Consider the following 17,975-nt stretch of genomic DNA (forward strand, 5'->3'; position numbering starts at 1 on the left):
TTTTGGCACGTTCTTGTCACTCATTGGTGTGATTGGTTCTAGGTCTATCCGATTGCGTACAGAGGCATTTTCATCGACTATTTTCAGCAGACAACTTGGCATTTTCGTTACACGTGACACATTTTCCATAACATCAGTGAAGTTCCATGATGTTTGCACACGTAAAACTAATGAGCGTGGACAAATAAAATGACAACGTGGAAAAAAGGGATGTGTCTGCAGAGTGCAGAGGCGTAACTTTTAAGTAAGGCGGAGCTACAGGTGATTTAGGCAACTTGAAGTTACCCTGCTATAAGTTCCGCCACCCCTTACAGTTGCCTAACTGTGACCTAACCCTTATCATGTGATACTGATCACTGTTTTTATTTTATTTCGCTGCTTAGGCCCTGTGATGGACTGGCGACCTGTCCGGGGTAGACCCTGCCGAGTTTTCACTTGCCAGACTCTGTCTTGGCCAACTTCCTGGCGCACTAGAGGCGGGCTTAATGCAATGATGACAGAGAAGCGACGTCTAGCTGCTTTGGCAGTCACTGAAGGACAGCCATCTTTGGATTCCTGGCTTGTTGCTTCCATTTTAAGCGACTTTCTCTACGAAGCTCGCCCAGGCAAAAGTGGTTAAGTGCCATTACTAGATATCTAGATAACCATCACTCTTACAAAACTAAATGAAGCACGTTTTGTTGACACATTTTCCGACATGCTGCACGTGTCATCCGGATCATTGGTGTGCTTGGTTTCAGGTCTATCCAATTACGTACAGAGGCATTTGATCTCATGATCTATCTCCACTGGTGACGCCTCTTGGAAGCAGGAGGTGACTCTGGCATTAGCCAAGCTAGGTGTGTGTGTGTGTGTGAGGATAAGAAATTGTACTTCTAAAAGTTCCTTATTTGCTGGCTTCTTCCAAATGAGGCAAATGTGACCTAGGTCACACATATCCCACATATCCCACGGGTGTTTTCATGCCAGAAATGGAGCTTTGTGAGTTATAGCCCATTTTATAACATGACGTCTGGTTGGCTGTGGCCAGAGACGGCAGCCTCCTTATACCGCAAAGTGTGCAGACCTTGAATTGAGACACAGCTAGTGCCATTGATGACTCTGTCTGCTGTGACAGTCTTCAGAGGGTAGTACTGACGAGTCCTGACTTAATGTAGCTTTCACTGGGCAACAAGCTCTGTCTGCTCTCCTCTGATGAGTCTGAATTCTGCTGTTGGAGGAGAGGTGGAGGAGAAACATTCAGCTTTCACTCAACAGCCGTGTCTGTTCACACATTTTTGAGAAGAACTTCTTACATGTTTGCGGCGGAATCGGTCCAGCAGACTGCGTTTGGGGCTCTCGGGGGTCTGTGTCCAGTCCAGATCTGGAGTTCGAGACCCAGAAGGACCAAAAACATTCAGCTCCCGGAAACATCCTGTCTCTATCATCTACGGGGGAGATAGCAAGACCACTTAGCTCTTTTACTTCTGGTTAGACAGATAATATGATGTTTCCTTGGAGGTGAACCCACCTCATTCTGCCAGGTTATAGGGACACTGCCTGTGTTAAACTTGGAGTAGAAGCTGTTGTCCATTTGGTCCAGAGTGACTCCTTTCACTGAGGAAAACTCTTCAATGTCTTGTACATCACTGCAATACACCTGTCGGGGCTACAGGAGTAAAAACATACAGTCAACACACGTCTGTAATTAGTTTTTTCCAACTTCTCTTCTACAGTTCATCACCCAAATCTAAACATGTGTATATGTGTGTAATCACTGTAGCATACATAATTCACAATTATCTACAAGTTTGGTTCTACACATGCTGAGTATTAATGCAGGGTTTTGTTTAGTGTGGTTCTTTATATAGTCAGATTATCATCTCAGAGCGGTGTAGTCAATCTGCAGTACTATGACTGTACAGTCGTAACGTAGATATGGTTGCCTAGCAATCACGTCTCTTTAAATGCCTTTTTTGTTGTGATGGGCAGCACCATCTTGTTGTCTGCTGTGGTTTCTTACAATTTCCACTTAAAAAATCTTTGGAACAAACCAGTGGAGAGTTGTGAAATGTGAAAAGTTGTGTTTACTCCAGTCTGGTATGTAAAGGTGAATTTCACTGACATGCATGAGAGGGGGAGGAGTCATCCATTTGTTGCATTCTGCAGTCTTACCATTAGATGCCACTAATTCTCACACACTTGATTGGACAAACAGCCAGATTTGGTAGTTGTTTTTGCAACCAGCGTTGTGTGGGCCCTCGGAGCCGCAGCCCCACCAGCAGGCCGGGTACGCGCTGGGGTTCTGGCTGGGTCACTTATCTCGCATGTGAAGTTTAGTGCAGATTTAAATTTAATAGTTACAATGCACTTCCTGTTATGGGTGGCCGACTTCCTGTGTGCAGGTCATGCTTTACAGATGTGTTCAGGGAGGGTCTCACATCTGAAGTTTTGATCAGATTGGTGATTGGTCAGTGTATGCCAATGTTACGGGTTACTTCCTGTCTGGGAATAACTACTTCCTGTGTGCAGGTCATGGTCAAAACATTTCAACTTTTCATCTTGGATTTCATTCATTCATTAGTCTCAAGACATATTACGATGGGGGGGAATTGTCAGGGTACTTGCATCAGGTTTGAAGGGCGGATTGACAAGTCCCGCCTCCAGCATTCTGAAGTTGATTTTTTTGAAGAAAGGATGAAACTGTACATCTTTCCCCTTTGAACCATGGCAGCCCAACCTCTGCTTTGGATCCTTGGTCAGCAGCTACAACAGAAGGAGAAAGAAAAATTACATTTTATTTATTTGTTTATTTTTACAGGATGTATTTGTACAAGAGCTGGGTTTAGAGATTACAATTATTATTGTAGCCGATGGAAATTCATTCAGAAAATAAAATGATATAAATTGGAATGAATCATTGAATTGCCTGATATACATCATTTTAGGTTAGAAAGAGTTTAAGTTCATCATCAATACATGTTAAAAATGAAGTTAAAACAATTGTCCAGCAATGAAGTCATGATATTACTCTATTACTTAATATTGGGTAATGTTTATTGAAACGTTGCATTTGATATGTTAATTTATTGATTACGAATGTTTAACATGTTAAACTATGTGAGAAGAGGAAGAAATAGCCACATGAATGGGACGTGATTTGATTTTATTTTGAAAGGGAGAGAGAGAGACGCTGCCAGGTGAAACTAACTGTTTAATTAAAGTCTGTCACCAGTTTCTGTTCGAGTGTTCGACCAGGACTCTTTGCTTTGAGAGATTTGATGGTGACTTTTCTGTGAGTTTGTGTGGAATACTCAAGAGAGAAGAAGAACGAAGTTAAGCTAACTGCTAACTGCTAACCTAGTAGCGAGTGATGCTGCGCAAAACCTTGCTAACGAGCTAACGAGCTAACGACCAGTGACAGCAAAGTCTGTGTGGAGCCGAGATCGTCAGCTACGTGAGTCTCTTCCTCTGCGTAGATCGTCTCCTCCTCATCATCATCTTTCCTCCTGCTTCTGTGTACCGACATCCTGCGTGTTCATGGCGACCACACCTGGGATTAAGGTACCGTTTCTCTGTTTTGGCTCTTGTGGTAAAGCGGCCATTGTGTGTTTGGCTACAGCGCACCTGAGCTACACTTGAACTGGGTATTTAACTACATTTTCTTTTCTTTGGGCCCATAAAGTTGAATGTTCAGGTGAAAAACTCTGTGAAGAAGATGTGTAACTGCTGAACTGAATTTGTTGAGTAAATACTTCACTATTTTTCATATATATGACAACAGTTGTGGTTACTAAGAATTGGAGAAATAAAAACAAAAACAATTGAATAAAGCAATTTAGAAATAAAAATAAAAAGAATTGAACAAACAATTTAGAAATAAAAATAAAAACAATTGTATAAAACAAATATACTAATACTAGAGAAAATAGCACAGGTTAGCCACCTCTAATCATAGTAAAACACACTAGAGAGGCGCTCAAGGTGGCTCTTTCAATGTAGGCCTTTTGTTTAACCTTGTTAAAATCACAAGAACAAGAGCTCTTCCTCTGAAGGCCTCCATTTTGGACTAATGCTGTGTTCCATTTATATCAGAACTTGGAACTAAAAGTGACATCATCGCCAAGTTCATAGTGTTGGAAAAAAACATCTCTTGGGCTAGCCATTGTTAGCAACACCAGTCAATAATGACGCTTTACACAAACAGGCTTGTTTAAAGTTAAGCAGTACTATGTGTACGACTAATTTAATGTTCTTTAATCTATAGACGTGCTATTAACGGTGAAAGTAGCAGTGTTTTGTCTGGTGACAGCCGTCTTGTAATTCCATGTCAGGATTGGTGAGGTTGCTCTAAGTCAGAAATCCAAGTTCCTGTGTAAGGACGCCCCATGACCTCGGAAATTTGAGTTCTGACTACAAATGGAATGCAATTAAACGGCAAAGAAAGAATCCCATACACTGTTTTGGTCCTAGACCTTCATTAGGCAAATTTGCCTGATTAAAAAAAGAAAAAGTAAGTAAGACAGCAAACTCCCAATGTGAAGCCTTGAGACTGGCGATTTGTGCCAGGACTCAAACAGAAAACCAAAAATACCACAAACTCACTGTATTTTCTATTTTCTATTTTTTATCAAGCAAATTCCAAATCTTGAGGCTTCAAAACAGCAATTTGTTTTTCAACTGGAAGACTAAATCCACTCTCTATACGTTGTACGTGATTACATGGAACAGGTGTTTAGGAAAGCAGTAATCAGCTAACCTTACTTTATCATTATCATCAAGTCATTCTTGGATCCAAACTCTCACTTTATCTTACTTAAAAAGTATATGCACAGATGTACAATTTGACAAGGTACAAGCTGTCAATCACACCAGCGTCCACTCTCTCACACTCTGCTTTTTCTTGTATTTTCCTCAGAATGGGTGCGTCATTATTGAAGGAGACCCCATTGAGACCATTATACAGTAAGTGGAAGCTAAGTTTCTCATAGACCTTCATTCAAACTTCCTGCAGTGTATGTGTGATATGCAAAGTCAATTTTTGGAGGAGTTGAATCAAAGCTTTTAGCTCTCTGGAATCTCATATCCAAGCAAAACAGGAAGTGGAACTGAGATAACCTGCAATGATTGGATGAAATCAAATTATAAATGTAATCAAAAAGAAGGAGATCTTGCATATCAGTTGATGATATCCAGCCCCACTTTGTGCTTGCATGAAATATGTCGCGTATAAGCAATCATTTGAGCACTCACCAAAGAGCAGAGGTCTTTTACGTCAGGGCTGAATTTGTTATTATATTCTTCCTGTTGCTTTTTTATCCTTCGCTCCATCTCCGAGGTATTTGGATGCTCTCCTCGGGCCCTGAGCGGCGGCTGTCCTGCAGTCATTTCATAAATCAGACAGCCAAGGCCCCACCAGTCTGCACTCATGCCGTAGTGATCGTGGCTGATCACCTCTGGAGCTGAAATGAATGTTCAGATCAATAAAAACAGTGTCTGCTCTGCTGCAGAGTGCATGGCACATTGTGATGAGGTGAATTTTCATTGTTGTGATCATCGTAATGCAAAGAACTATTAATATAATATAAGTAAGAGAAATGCTGTCTAGTTTGCTAACATATGTTAGCCTACATCTTTTAGTCTTACAAGGTCATCATCATTTATAATGATCTAATTTAAAGGACCATTGAGTAAGAAATAGTAACATCTAAAGGTGAGACTGCAGATTGAGGACTCCACTCATCCCCTCCCTTTCCCAAGTGTGTCAGGGAACTACAGTGGCCTTTTCATACTGGAAAGGATGCTGTTCTTCTTTGTTTGCATCGTAAACCTCCACTTCAAAGTGTGAAATGCACTTTCCTCAATTCAGCCTGCTGTAGAAATATGGTGAGGAGTGAGCTTGATCTCGTGTTCCATTCTAGTAGCTGGGATTTCTCACCTGGAGTTCATCGCCCGTTGGTTTGTCCTTGTATGAGATACCAGCGGACATCCTCGCATAACGCCAAGGAAGTGTCCACAGTTACCCTTTTCTTTATTGTTTAATTCATTCATTGTCTACTGCTTTATCCTCTGCATGAAAGTCTCTTGGTACAGCCTGGACACAACCATTCACACTGGACTGTGAGAGGAAACCGGGCCTCGGTCGGTCCGGGTTGCAAACCCTGGTCGTTTTGCTTAATTGTTTATTTTTTCCAAAACAAGAGCGTGCTACCAAGTGGAACATGTTGTGCTACAGGGAGAATGTGCAGTCAGCAAATAAGATCTGCATAGACTCGAGGGTAGGGGTGCTCACCTATCCACAGAACGGGTGAGAGGGTGAATGAGTCGTGTCTGCCAAGAAGCAAACGTCAGTTGTGGCGTTACAGGAATATTCCAGGGTGTTTTTATGGAGAGGTTATTGACATTCTGAGGACAAGCTGTGATGTAACCAGGTGCCTACACCTAAACACATGTTACTCACTGTGTTGCACAATGTTTGAAGTGGGAAAAAAAGTGCCAAGTTCTCCCCTTATCCATATGAAGCATGTATGTCTGTATTATGAAATCTTTAAACACAAAATTATGAAAATCTCCAGTAAATTAAAAATACCAGAAGATCTATTTATTTATGTATTTAAATATTGTGTCTATATCAAAACAACTAAAAACTGGACCTACAACTTGTATATTCAGATTATCCTTAACATATCCAACAGTTATTTAAGTGTCAAGCACACAGTCCATATTATTTGGTGTATCATCTGCCTGATAGATATTGTTCTTCTTTAACAATAAATAATTATAATTAGACACTAGATACAAACGCTAGACTCTTGTGAGAATGAGTGAACATCAAGTAGTGCACCCTGAAAAACTATTATTCTGGGCCATAATAATGAATTGGACGGAGAAATAACGGCATCTTGTGAGGAGTACACAAATAAAAGTGTCAGTACTGTGTACCAGACAGTACCAGCACTAGTGCTGCTTTAGACTCATGGTTCTCTTTCGACTTTGGCTGGACATTCATGTGATGTGTCATTAGTGTGGTACGTACCCATATATCCCAGTGTGCCCACCCTGCCTCGCACCAGTCTCCCCTCAGACAGCCTCACAGCCAGGCCCAGGTCAGAGATGCGAATGTGTCCTTTGTGGAGAAACAAGCAGGAAAGAATCCACTGAATTGGTTTCATAGTTGACATATTTGCCTTTATGACTCTCTTTAGCCTGATGGACTGTACATCCCTTCCCTCAGGCTTCTCTGGTGGTAAAATAGTTTGCTTAGTTAATACAAAACGTGTGCACAGCGTTCCCTGAGCTCTTTGGATTTGTAAACACAAAGAGGAAAAAAAGTAAAACAAGGCGGCTCCTGTGAAGGAACAGGTTTCTTAAAATAGATACCACACCTGATGCACTCAGCCTTTCACTTCCTCAAGCTGCCTTTGTTTGCACTCATGTCAAAATACCAGCAACTGTTTCCTTCTTGGTAGACATGTCTGATTGGCCACGTTTGGCAGAACTTGAACTGTTATCGTGCATCTCATTCCAACTACTTTAAGGGGTAAAAATAGCCGCATCAGAAAGTGCTGTGAAAATATTTGATCATGTTCCTTCTGCACAGCATGGAATGTGTGATCTGATTCAAGGTTATTATGGGGCATTTATCTCTTATTGTACACTAAGCTAAGAACAAACCAAGGGTGTTAAGTGTGGCTGTACGTACCATTGTCATCCAGTAGAATGTTTTCTGGTTTCAGATCTCTGTAAAACAACAGTTTATTCAGTGACCATTAAAATGTCAAAGTGATCATTCGGTTTTTTTCACTGACACTGACCATCATACAGTTCCAGCACGACTCGGCTCGACTCTGTTTGGTTTGCTATCAGTTATGTCGTTTTCCATTACTTTATAATAACTCGACAACGTGGGCGGAGTCGCCATAGCGCGGCTGCACGGAACTGCAGTGATGTTGGTTTATACGCGGCACAAAAACAAACTAGTGACGGGCAAAGCAGTTGTTTACGGTGTAACTGAATCATTAGAATCACATGATTTAAAAAGTTTTGTTCACAGAGTCGTTCAGTACTTCCTGCATGACCGGAGCACAGACTCCGTCCGACACAGTCACTGAACTGAAATACACCTGAACGTGCTTGTGACTGGGGCTCACGATCGCCGCCTTTCGACAGTGCTGTCACTAAATACACCAGACTCCTCTGTTAAATATGAAGATTTTAGACATTTCCTTTGCTAAATGTTGGCGATTAACACAATTTTAGTATTTTGAAGTATTTTTAACTGATCTAAAGTTCAGCATTGATCAGTTGGATTCTTGTGTAGAACGACACGCTTGACTCTTCCATTGACAACACTCTCTGACCAATCAGTGGCTGGCAGTCTGTTGACATCACATTTTAGTATCCGCTCAGCTCGCTTGGAGCCTTGCCAGAGCAGGTATCAGTACTATCTCCAATGGGAAAGCAAAAAAAACCGAGTAGTGTCGAGCCGAGTCGTGCTAGAACTGTATAATGGAAATGTGTCATTAGATGCATTGTTTGTGAAAAAACTGATTTGAGCCACTTAACAAAAGGCTAACATGATAAAATCAACAGCTGGTTAAGTCTATAACATCGTAAATATCTTCTACATCTTATCTTTCTGTTAGACAGACTTTTTCAGTTATCTCATACTACCACACAACCCCCCCCTCCCTTCTATCACCTTGTGTCATAATGCATTACCAATGTGAAAATACACTGACCTGTATACTATTGACTTCTGGTGGAGGTGAAGTATACCACAACAGACCTCTGCAGCATAGAAACATACTCTGGCTCTCTCCAGGCCCGGCTCGCCGATGTTATAAATGTGAAATTTCAAGTCCCCGCCGCTCATCATGGTCAGAACCATGCAGAGGAAGTGCTTGGTCTCATATGCATATGCCAGATTCACCTAAGTGGAGAGCCAGGGAGTGCATGTACAGCATGGATCAGTGATGATTAAAAAGCATTGAGCCTTAAGTGTCACCCAGTCACATAAAAAGACCAATACGAACACACACACACACACACACACACACACACACCTGCTTATCTTTCTATAATAAGAACACCCACTGAAACTACCCAAACTTTACAACATCCAACATTTTGCCTTAAAAGATGTCATGGAATTGTTAAGTATTGATGTCTTGAGCTGAAGCATTAAATGAAGATGAACATGAAGAAGCTTTGGACTGGCGGTCTCAACTCAATTACAGTTACTTAAAAACTGTGTCCAAGTAAGTGGCCAGATGAGGTCAAATAACATGAAATTCAGTACAAAACAAGCTTATAGATTAAATTAAGAAACAAATCCGAGATCAAATTTGGAATTAAAGATGTGTCATGCTAAGGTATGTTAGTGAATGATACTTTTTTATTAAAATAAAATAAAATAAAATAAAATGAGTTTACCCAATGGAACAGCCTCAGAATGTAAAGGAGAGGTAAATAATTTATGAATGATTTTCCATTTAAATCACTATACTATACTATACTATAATGTAACCTGATTTCCTCTTAGTCACATGAATCTTAGCCAATAATTACCCTGTTGAGACCCATATTGTCAGCTCAAATATAAGCCTGGAAATAGGAAAAACATAAACTTCAGAGTAAATAATTGTGAAGTTAATACTTTAAACTGTTTCTCTCAAATGCTGTAATGATGTAAAATCTCGGTGCACAAACACATGGGAAATTTATTTTTTTTCAATTCCAAAATATGAGGAAATGAAGTAGAGAAGAACAAAAACAGAAAGAAGAGCAGACTGCTGAGAGATCAAGGAAGACAGCGACAGACTGCAGCTAAACCAGCTCTGTGACCACAACGGTGACAAATTGGGAAAAATGTTGTTCAAACTGACAAATCCTGTGCGCCATCACACAGAGGAGACATCAGTCCAAGAATCTCAATGTTGATTGGTTTTCATGGCATTGTATAAGATAAGAGAAGTCTCTGCATTGACTTTGTATGTAAACTCGCCGCTCAAGAAATTCACACTGCGTTTATTGTGAGCGCAGCATTAGAACAAGACACAAACGCTGAATTATCCCTTTAACCAGCAGAACAACATTCTACCCTGATGAATAATCAAAATGAAAGTGAAAGAGTCTGCACTAACTCAATGGCAGGAAAAACATTACACATGAAAAATGCAACAGTTAGTGATGTCAATGTGTGTTTCCATAAACCTGTTTATTTTGAAGATATTTTAGATTTATGCATAAATAAACATCTTTTAAAAAAAATTAAAGTAATTGTAAGAAGCAAATATTACTGTAATAATATAAATGCATTTTAATGGAAGCCAGAAAACCAACCAAGGATTTTTCATTGAAATATTAAATTGTAGTGACTTCACTGCAAAAGAGGATTTTCAGTAAAGTTAAAAAAAAATGACTTGTTCCTCGGAAATTGTTCTTATTTTTAAGCCTTCTGTGGTGAAGACACAAAATATTTGCCATTTTATCAAAAGTTGAACGGAAACCAGTTACAGCAAGGACACAAAGAGCCAGAGGTCAAAGGTTGTCATCTCACCACAAATCGACTGTCCAGCCCTTCCAATATCTCTTTCTCGTTCAGAGCCATAGATTCTCCTCGTCGCTTCTTCACGTGGGTTTTCTCCAGTTTCTTGCAGGCGTACATCATTCCTGTGGCCCGCACCTGACACGCCCACACCTGAGCCGCAAAGACGGGAAAAATGGACACATCTGTCCTCAGAATCAAAAGCAAATGATGTTTGAATTATGGCAGCTTACTGGTGAAACCATTATTGATACAAATGAGGGAAATGAAATCACAAAAGTGGCCTCTTATTAAGTTGCACTTTGATATTCAAAGTGAAACACTGAGTTTAGAGATACTGAACTTGAATTAAACAAGTAAACAGAAGCGATGTGCAAATGAGCAATCTTAAACTCCAAAAATGTCGTTTTCCATGACCACCGTACATAGTTCCTCCTCAACTTGGGCGGGATTGTCATAGCACTGCTGCAACGTTGTTTTTGGTGTAAATGAATCATTAGAATCAGTTAATTAAAAAGCTTTGTTCACAGAATCGTTCAGTACTTCCTGCATGACCGAAGCACAACAGAATCCGTCTGAGCGGGTTGTGAATCGGCGACAGCACAGTTTTCAGTGCTCAATACACCAGAATCCTCTGTTCGGTATTGAGATTTGAGAAATGTTCTTTGTTTAATTAAGTTGGAGATTAACGCATGTTTGGGGATTTGAACTGATCTACATTGTTCGCTTTGATTCTGAAGGTTAAAGGGAAGTGACTGTGACCTCTTACCTCTCCAAAGCCTCCTTTCCCCAGTAGTCTGTACTGTCTGAATTGCTTCTTGCTGATGGGCTGCCTTGAAGAAAAAGAAAACTTGTTTTCATTCTCAGTCAATTATGCATACTCAAGGAAAGTCTAAATGTGGAAAAGGGCTAAATGTGGCACTGAGTCAACAGTAATTGCAGTGAAGTACAAGAAGATAAACCAGCTCCACAACTAACTGCTTGTCTATCATATTCCATGTTTGTGTGTGTGTATGGTGCACACACACACACACCATCTTGTGCTGTCACAATTTATTCAAAATTCAATATTAATTCAAACTTGGGGTGCAACTTTAGAGTTTGGAGCTGTAATGACCTGCTTGAAGTGCATGCTCCAGTCCTATAAGCACCTAAGACTGTTTAAAGTAGTAGCTGTTAGGATCCAGCAGATGGCGCTTGTAGAGTCACCTACTATAGAGCATGTGTATTCGACCCCAGACTGTTGGGACCTCTCGGTTCGAACAAAAATCCAGAAGCGATTATCAAGCTTGGGGCGGGTTCGGTCAAGTGAATTGACATGGTCGAGTTATTTTAGTTAAAAGTAGAATATTATAATAATAATAATAATAATAATAATGGTGAATTAAAATGGCATTTTTTAATTGCTTCATTGAAATTATGATGTAAACATTTAATGAATGAATAAATAAATAAATGTATGTATATTTATATTAGTAAAAATAAGTGGTGGTAATAATAATAATAATGAGTAGAAACTGAAAAGTAACTTGCCTCTTCAGAACTGGAGGTTACTAGAGGTTACTACTAGTTACAAGTGTTAATTAAGAAGTGAATGAAATTTGCTGTTCAATTCTGCAAAAGAACAGCTAGAACAAGGAAACGTGATAATTATGTCAAACTGAAATGTTATAGTCGTGTTTTAATTTACAGTGTATATGTACAAGTGAAAATGGGATATATTGGCAAACAAATAACACACATTTATTTCACACTATTTCTCTGCAGACTTCATCGCAAAATCCACACAGGACTGAGGCAGAAAAGGCTCCAATGTCTTGTATGTTCTTGCAACGCTGTCAATCAAAAACTGGTTCCACCTTTCAGAAAGTTCTCCAATCATCATGCAGAAGCCCAGTGTACGTGCCCGCCCACTGCTTCATTGACCCCCAGAGAAGCTGAGCTTCCCTGGATGTGATGATTTTGTTGCATTTGTCCAAACGGTGAGAAAAACCCATAGAGAACAACTAAAGCTGAGCTTCCAGTGGTTTTAATGTGGAGGCTGCTACAGGAATACGAAAATCATGTAAGATGATCCGTCGTCCGTGATAAACAGCTGATTCTAAATGAACTAGTGACGCGTTCTAATCACGTTCTATGTAAATACAGTGCACATGACGACATTTTAGCGGAAGCTGAGCTTCGTTTATTGTTTTAGAGCAATCGCCGCTGGTCAGATGGGATTGGCTCCAGCACCCATGTAGAGATAATGAATTACGGCTCATTATACATTTGTCTAAAATGAATTGACAGGCCTAACACACACTGACCTCTCCAACATCTTCCACTGCAGGAAACGGTCAAAGAACATGCTGTCCTGGTACTGGAAGAAGGGCTCTCCACTCAGGTGTTTGTGCAGGTCTCTAATCCAGTGAACATAGAATGTCATCATTGTTCTCTCACACACACATGCACAGGTACACACAGCGTTAGTAGCAGCTTGTAGCTGGACTCACTTGGAGCATTCGTGAAAGACATCCACACACGGATCCGCCTCCATACTCTGAATACAGCTTTCTCCATGTTTCAGCAGGATAGGGATGCACTGACTGGACTGAGGACACATGGAGGATTAATGACTCTTTGGATAATTTATATTCAGATTATTGACACTTTATGTCATTATTATAGATTATTGACACTTTGATATTGATCATTCATTATTCAGATTATTGACACTTTGATATTGATCATTCATTATTCAGATTATTGATACTTTGATATTGATCATTCATTATTCAGATTATTGACACTCTGGTAATCTACTACAGTTTGGTGAATTGTTGTCCAGATTATTGACATTAATATAAATGAAACTCCAGGTCAACACTTTACTTGTATTACTGACACTTTAGTAGTGTCAGTTATTACATATATTTCTCTGCAGACTTCATGGCAAAATCCACACAGGACTGAGGCAGAAAAGGCTCCAATGTCTTGTATGTTCTTGCAACGCTGTCAATCAAAAACTGTTTCCACCTTTCAGAAAGTTCCTCCAATCATCATGCAGAAGCCCAGTGTATGTGCCCGCCCACTGCTTCATTGACCCCCAGAGAAGCTGAGCTTCCCTGGGTGTGATGATTTTGTTGCATTTGTCCAAACGGTGAGAAAAACCCATAGAGAACAACTAAAGCTGAGCTTCCAGTGGTTTTAATGCAGAGGCTGCTACAGGAATACGAAAATCACGTAAGATGATCCGACATTAATATAAATGAAACTCCAGGTCAAAACTTTACTTGTATTACTGACACTTTAGTAGTGTCAGTTATTACATATTCTCATATGCATTCAATAAGAAACAGTCTAATAAACATGATTCAGTGTAAGCAATGGAAATAGTTTTTTCATGCATTTTTCAGACCTGACTCGTTAGGAATCTCTGAATGATGTTGATGCCAAAGTCTTTCCTGTCCTCGTCCGCCTTGGTCTCAAACGTGTCCTAAAAAGAGACCAAAAAGAAATGTAACAAAACAGAGTGTGTCCCACAGACCACAACCACAGATAAACCTGCTTCAGACCCATATTGTCAGACCTAATATAACCCTTATGGGTCCCACATGGACTGGGTATCACAGTATGATGTGACACTAACCTCCAGAGTTTATTCTAGTTCTCCCCTAGATTACACTGTTGTGCTATCAAACACAGAACATAATTCAGCTGTTCAACTCCTGGTCTCCTGTTGCCCCTCGTGATCTCTCCCCCCTTTTTTGTCCCCTCTCCTTGTTCCCTCTGTCCTTCATTTTTTTTCCTTTTACCCCAACCGTTCAAGGCAGATGTTTTGGAGTTTTTTGAAAATCACCCTGAAAATCTAATTTTGTGCAAGAAAGAGGTTATGTCAAGTCATAATTGCTGGTGGTGTTGTGGCCACTGTACATTGTCTCTCTCCGCTGTTGATGTGAGATTCATGCAGAACGATGAGCGAGTAACATTCAGTGTTCAGGCTCACCAAAGAAAATGACGAGGACTGGCTTTGCCCAAGATGTAGAGCGTGCTGCAAATCAATAAAAGTGGCCGCCATGGGCGAAGCGGCTCTTAAAAGCTGTGTCACCACATTCGGTCCTTGAATTTGAGGGAATTGGTCCTGGAAAGTCCTTGAGAAGTACTTGAACTTGATGTCAACCAAGGTGTAGGAACTCTACTTATTGTGTTAACGGAGCCCATTTTCACATAAATAATGTTACATCTGTTGTGTTTGCAAAGACCAAACTCAAACAGAGGCAGAATAATAATGTAAAATGACACAGCTTTAAATCCACAGATGTGACGGCTATTGACCAGTCAATATGTCTCAAAATCACTGTCTTTGACAAACATTTAGAGAAGTGATGGAGTACCAAGGCATCCCGGAGGGACATGTAGTTCTGCAGATCAGTACGACTGCGACAGAAGAGCTGAAAGAGTCTTCTGCCGATAGGCTGCCTCACACACACACTGTAGTAATCTCGTTCTGTGGAAGAAAAGAAGAAAACTTGGTTTGAAATCACGCATCGACACAGATCATGTAATCATTCAGTCACTAATCTTATCCTTTTACTAACTTTTGACTTTCTGCTATTTGAATTTGCCGTCCTCCTTCCTGTCATGAACCTGTTCGGTGAGCTGATAATTCACTGCCGTCTAACAGAGGACCGCCTCTTTGTGGAGTTCTGGCATCCCGACTGGATGACGTTCTGTACAGTACTAGAACAGTTTCTCCTAGATTTACTGTAAGAGTCTGAGACTAGTACTGCGTTCCATTTACATCGGAACTGGGAAGTCGGACCTGGGGGGGATGCTCCCCTAGAGATTGCTCTGTGTTAAGGCCTTGACAGACTCCACAAGAACAGAGAACAAAAATGTGTTCTTGTGGAGTCTGTCAAGGCCTTAAGACCTTGGAAATTCCAGGTTCCAACTACAAATGGAACGTAGCATAAATTCACAAAAACTGGTGAAAGAAAAGGCAAAATTCTTTGTTCTTCCATCCACTGCTGTTAAGCAACTACTGGCTGTAGGTTCACTAAGAGGAGCAAAGTGGGTCTTTGCAGAAAAAAAACTATGAATTCAGAACCTGATGAGGTCATTTTGTGTTGTATTGTTTTAATATTTGCTTCTTGGGTTAGGAGTGATGTGGTTTCAGTCCACACATTGTGATTATGATAATGTGGAAGCTCGAGTGACACTTTGGTCACATGATTACATGATTTGCTAAATCTGTTGTCAACACTGCACTTATTTTTGCCTGCTTTTTGTCAATAAGCCAACTTTTACATGGGTATGAAAAAAACGTTTTTGTGGTTTTTCAAATTTTTTTGTTGAAATTCTGCTTCTGTATTTAGTGTTTTTTCAAACACAAATTAAAAATTGGAAGAAAATGTTCACTTACAGCAGCTTAATACCCCCCCCCCCCCACCCACCCAAAACAAAACAAAGCAAAATAAATGCACTCATACACACACACACACCAATGTTCATAGCCAGGTCCGTACAGTGACTGATGTGAGGAAAGCGAAGCATCTCCTTCCATTTCCAGCTTCTGCCTTTACCCCCTCCACCTGCAGACAGACAGACAATAAAAAAAACTTCTTATGTTGTGATATTTTATGATGAAAGCCCAAGTGATGACAAAGTTCCTCAGCCTGACACATCCGTCAGCAGAGTGTCATAAACATGCATGTGTGCAAGCGTGTGCCCGGCCCTTCAGGTTTCAAACAATGCACTCTCGTCTACAGTGCATAAACTATTAATAGCTCCAGGAACAGGAATGCAAAGCTTGTGGGACCACATTACCCCACAGCCTAACTTTCATACTGCCTCTTAAAGATAAGATCTAAACAGGTAACAGCACATTTAAGTCTGGTTTTCCTTTCATTTTGTCAGACAGCAGATAACGTGACTTTACCACACATGACAAAATAAACCGAGAAATGCTAAAACTAAGAGAGAAATGACACCAGTATGGATTCATCTAAAAAAATGTATGTTCCAGTGGTCCTGGAATGGGAGGCCTGAGGGTCTGTGGCTCACTGCGAGGGGTTCCATGAAAGATTTTCCAGATTTATCCATGAAAATAATGATGATATACACTCAGAGAACACTGGATATACAGAAAACACTTGAGAGAGAGCAGAGCAGCAGATAAATGACTGAAGGGACATTTGAATTAAAGCTGTTTTCAGTTGAAGGTCTGAATAAAATGAAATGAATAAAAAAAATATGCTGGAGGTAAGAGCTGATTATTCCAAAACGCTGTGGCAAACAAAACAACTTGTAAGACCTGATTTAAAGAGTTTAAGGAGTTTAGTTTTAGACTTCTGACGACAACCAACAGAAGAGTCAATTTAGTCCGTATTTGTTTTTCTCTTGAAGGCTTTCCTAATTAGCTCAGGAAAAACTTGACAAAACTTGGTCTACTTGACAAATCTGTGGCCAGTTTCAGCTTCATCAGCCCTCGTCTTTCAGATTTTCGCAGTTTTGTCCTCACATCACCCAACCAAAACATGACCGGCGCTGCAGTGCACCTGCGCTCCTTACAAACAAATGATGTAAGCTCAGTGACCACCTGTCACATGTGACATCCCACCACACTTGTTGTCTTCAACGTCTCATCGAGTCCTTAAAGAGTGAGACGTTGAAGTTTTTACACGTGATTCTGTAAAGAAAACCATAAAAATAATCCATCTCTTACCTTCCCTGGCTTTAATAAGAGCACTGTTTGCCACCATGTTTTCAATCTCCATGGAGAAGCGTGTGTTTGTCCTAAAGTTTGTCTACTTGTCTTTAAACAGCAGCACATGCACTGTGGGAGAAAATCAGAGCTCATCAGCAGCAGCCACAGTAAACGGCAGCAGTCCAGTCGGTTGAGTCGCAGCGATGAGGTGTGTCTAACCTGTGTCACTGTGACTCACTAATGAATGGAGATGCAGGTCTTTTTCATGACAGCACACACCAACCACAGGACGCTCCCATGTCATAGAGGCGGGACAATTATCTACACGCAACATGTCTCCAGTGTGAGGACGTATTACAGAGGCTGACGTGTGCTTTATCCTTCCATCACTCGCTCAAAGGCCTTTCGTTACATTGAGAGCTAAAATGACTTAAAGCTGCAGTTTGTAACCTCTTTTTGTCATAGATGTGATTTTTCTTTGTGAACAGAAACAATGTAACATTTGTTTGTTTGAAAACAGGCTCCGTCAAGCAAGATGATCACACCTGACTGACGGAGCCATCTTTTGTTTTGATGCAAACTTCGCACACTCTTGGCGTTCTCTCGATCACTTTGATGAGGAGGAATCCAGAAGGATTAAGGAATGAGGATTAGAATGAAGGAGAACTTTGAACTGTGATAAAGAAACCGAGGAGACGACAAAGCAAATGGTTGGGGAACTTTGAGCTCTGCTGAAGAACATTAGATAAAAGGAAGATG

The 17,975-nt window shown here is 40.5% G+C and overlaps 1 protein-coding gene and 1 long non-coding RNA gene across 3 annotated transcripts; one reads left to right on the plus strand and one right to left on the minus strand.

The window, feature by feature from the left end:
* Positions 1-934: 934 nt before the first annotated feature.
* On the minus strand, positions 935-17,401 carry grk5 (G protein-coupled receptor kinase 5). 2 transcript variants are annotated; one of them, XM_058618244.1, is made up of 16 exons: positions 17,235-17,401; positions 16,012-16,101; positions 14,905-15,017; positions 13,929-14,006; positions 13,024-13,121; positions 12,838-12,930; positions 11,298-11,361; positions 10,541-10,681; positions 8,721-8,911; positions 7,682-7,719; positions 7,016-7,105; positions 5,233-5,441; positions 2,608-2,745; positions 1,511-1,648; positions 1,296-1,427; positions 935-1,210 (listed from the first exon to the last, which is right to left on the minus strand). In XM_058618244.1, the coding sequence occupies exons 1-16, from the start codon at positions 17,284-17,286 to the stop codon at positions 1,121-1,123; spliced, it is 1,755 nt and encodes a 584-aa protein (XP_058474227.1). In that variant the 5' UTR covers positions 17,287-17,401; the 3' UTR covers positions 935-1,120. The 2 variants fall into 2 exon arrangements, with proteins under 2 accessions (XP_058474227.1, XP_058474228.1); XM_058618245.1 differs by lacking the exon at positions 17,235-17,401 and having other exon boundaries at positions 16,036-16,101.
* On the plus strand, positions 3,006-13,405 carry LOC131446794 (uncharacterized). Its single transcript, XR_009233962.1, has 4 exons — positions 3,006-3,543; positions 4,898-4,944; positions 12,296-12,510; positions 12,861-13,405. It is a non-coding gene; the product is annotated as an uncharacterized LOC131446794 (long non-coding RNA).
* Positions 17,402-17,975: the final 574 nt, after the last annotated feature.

Source organism: Solea solea, chromosome 19, assembly GCF_958295425.1.
Source record: "Solea solea chromosome 19, fSolSol10.1, whole genome shotgun sequence".
NCBI classification, from domain to species: Eukaryota; Metazoa; Chordata; class Actinopteri; order Pleuronectiformes; family Soleidae; genus Solea; species Solea solea.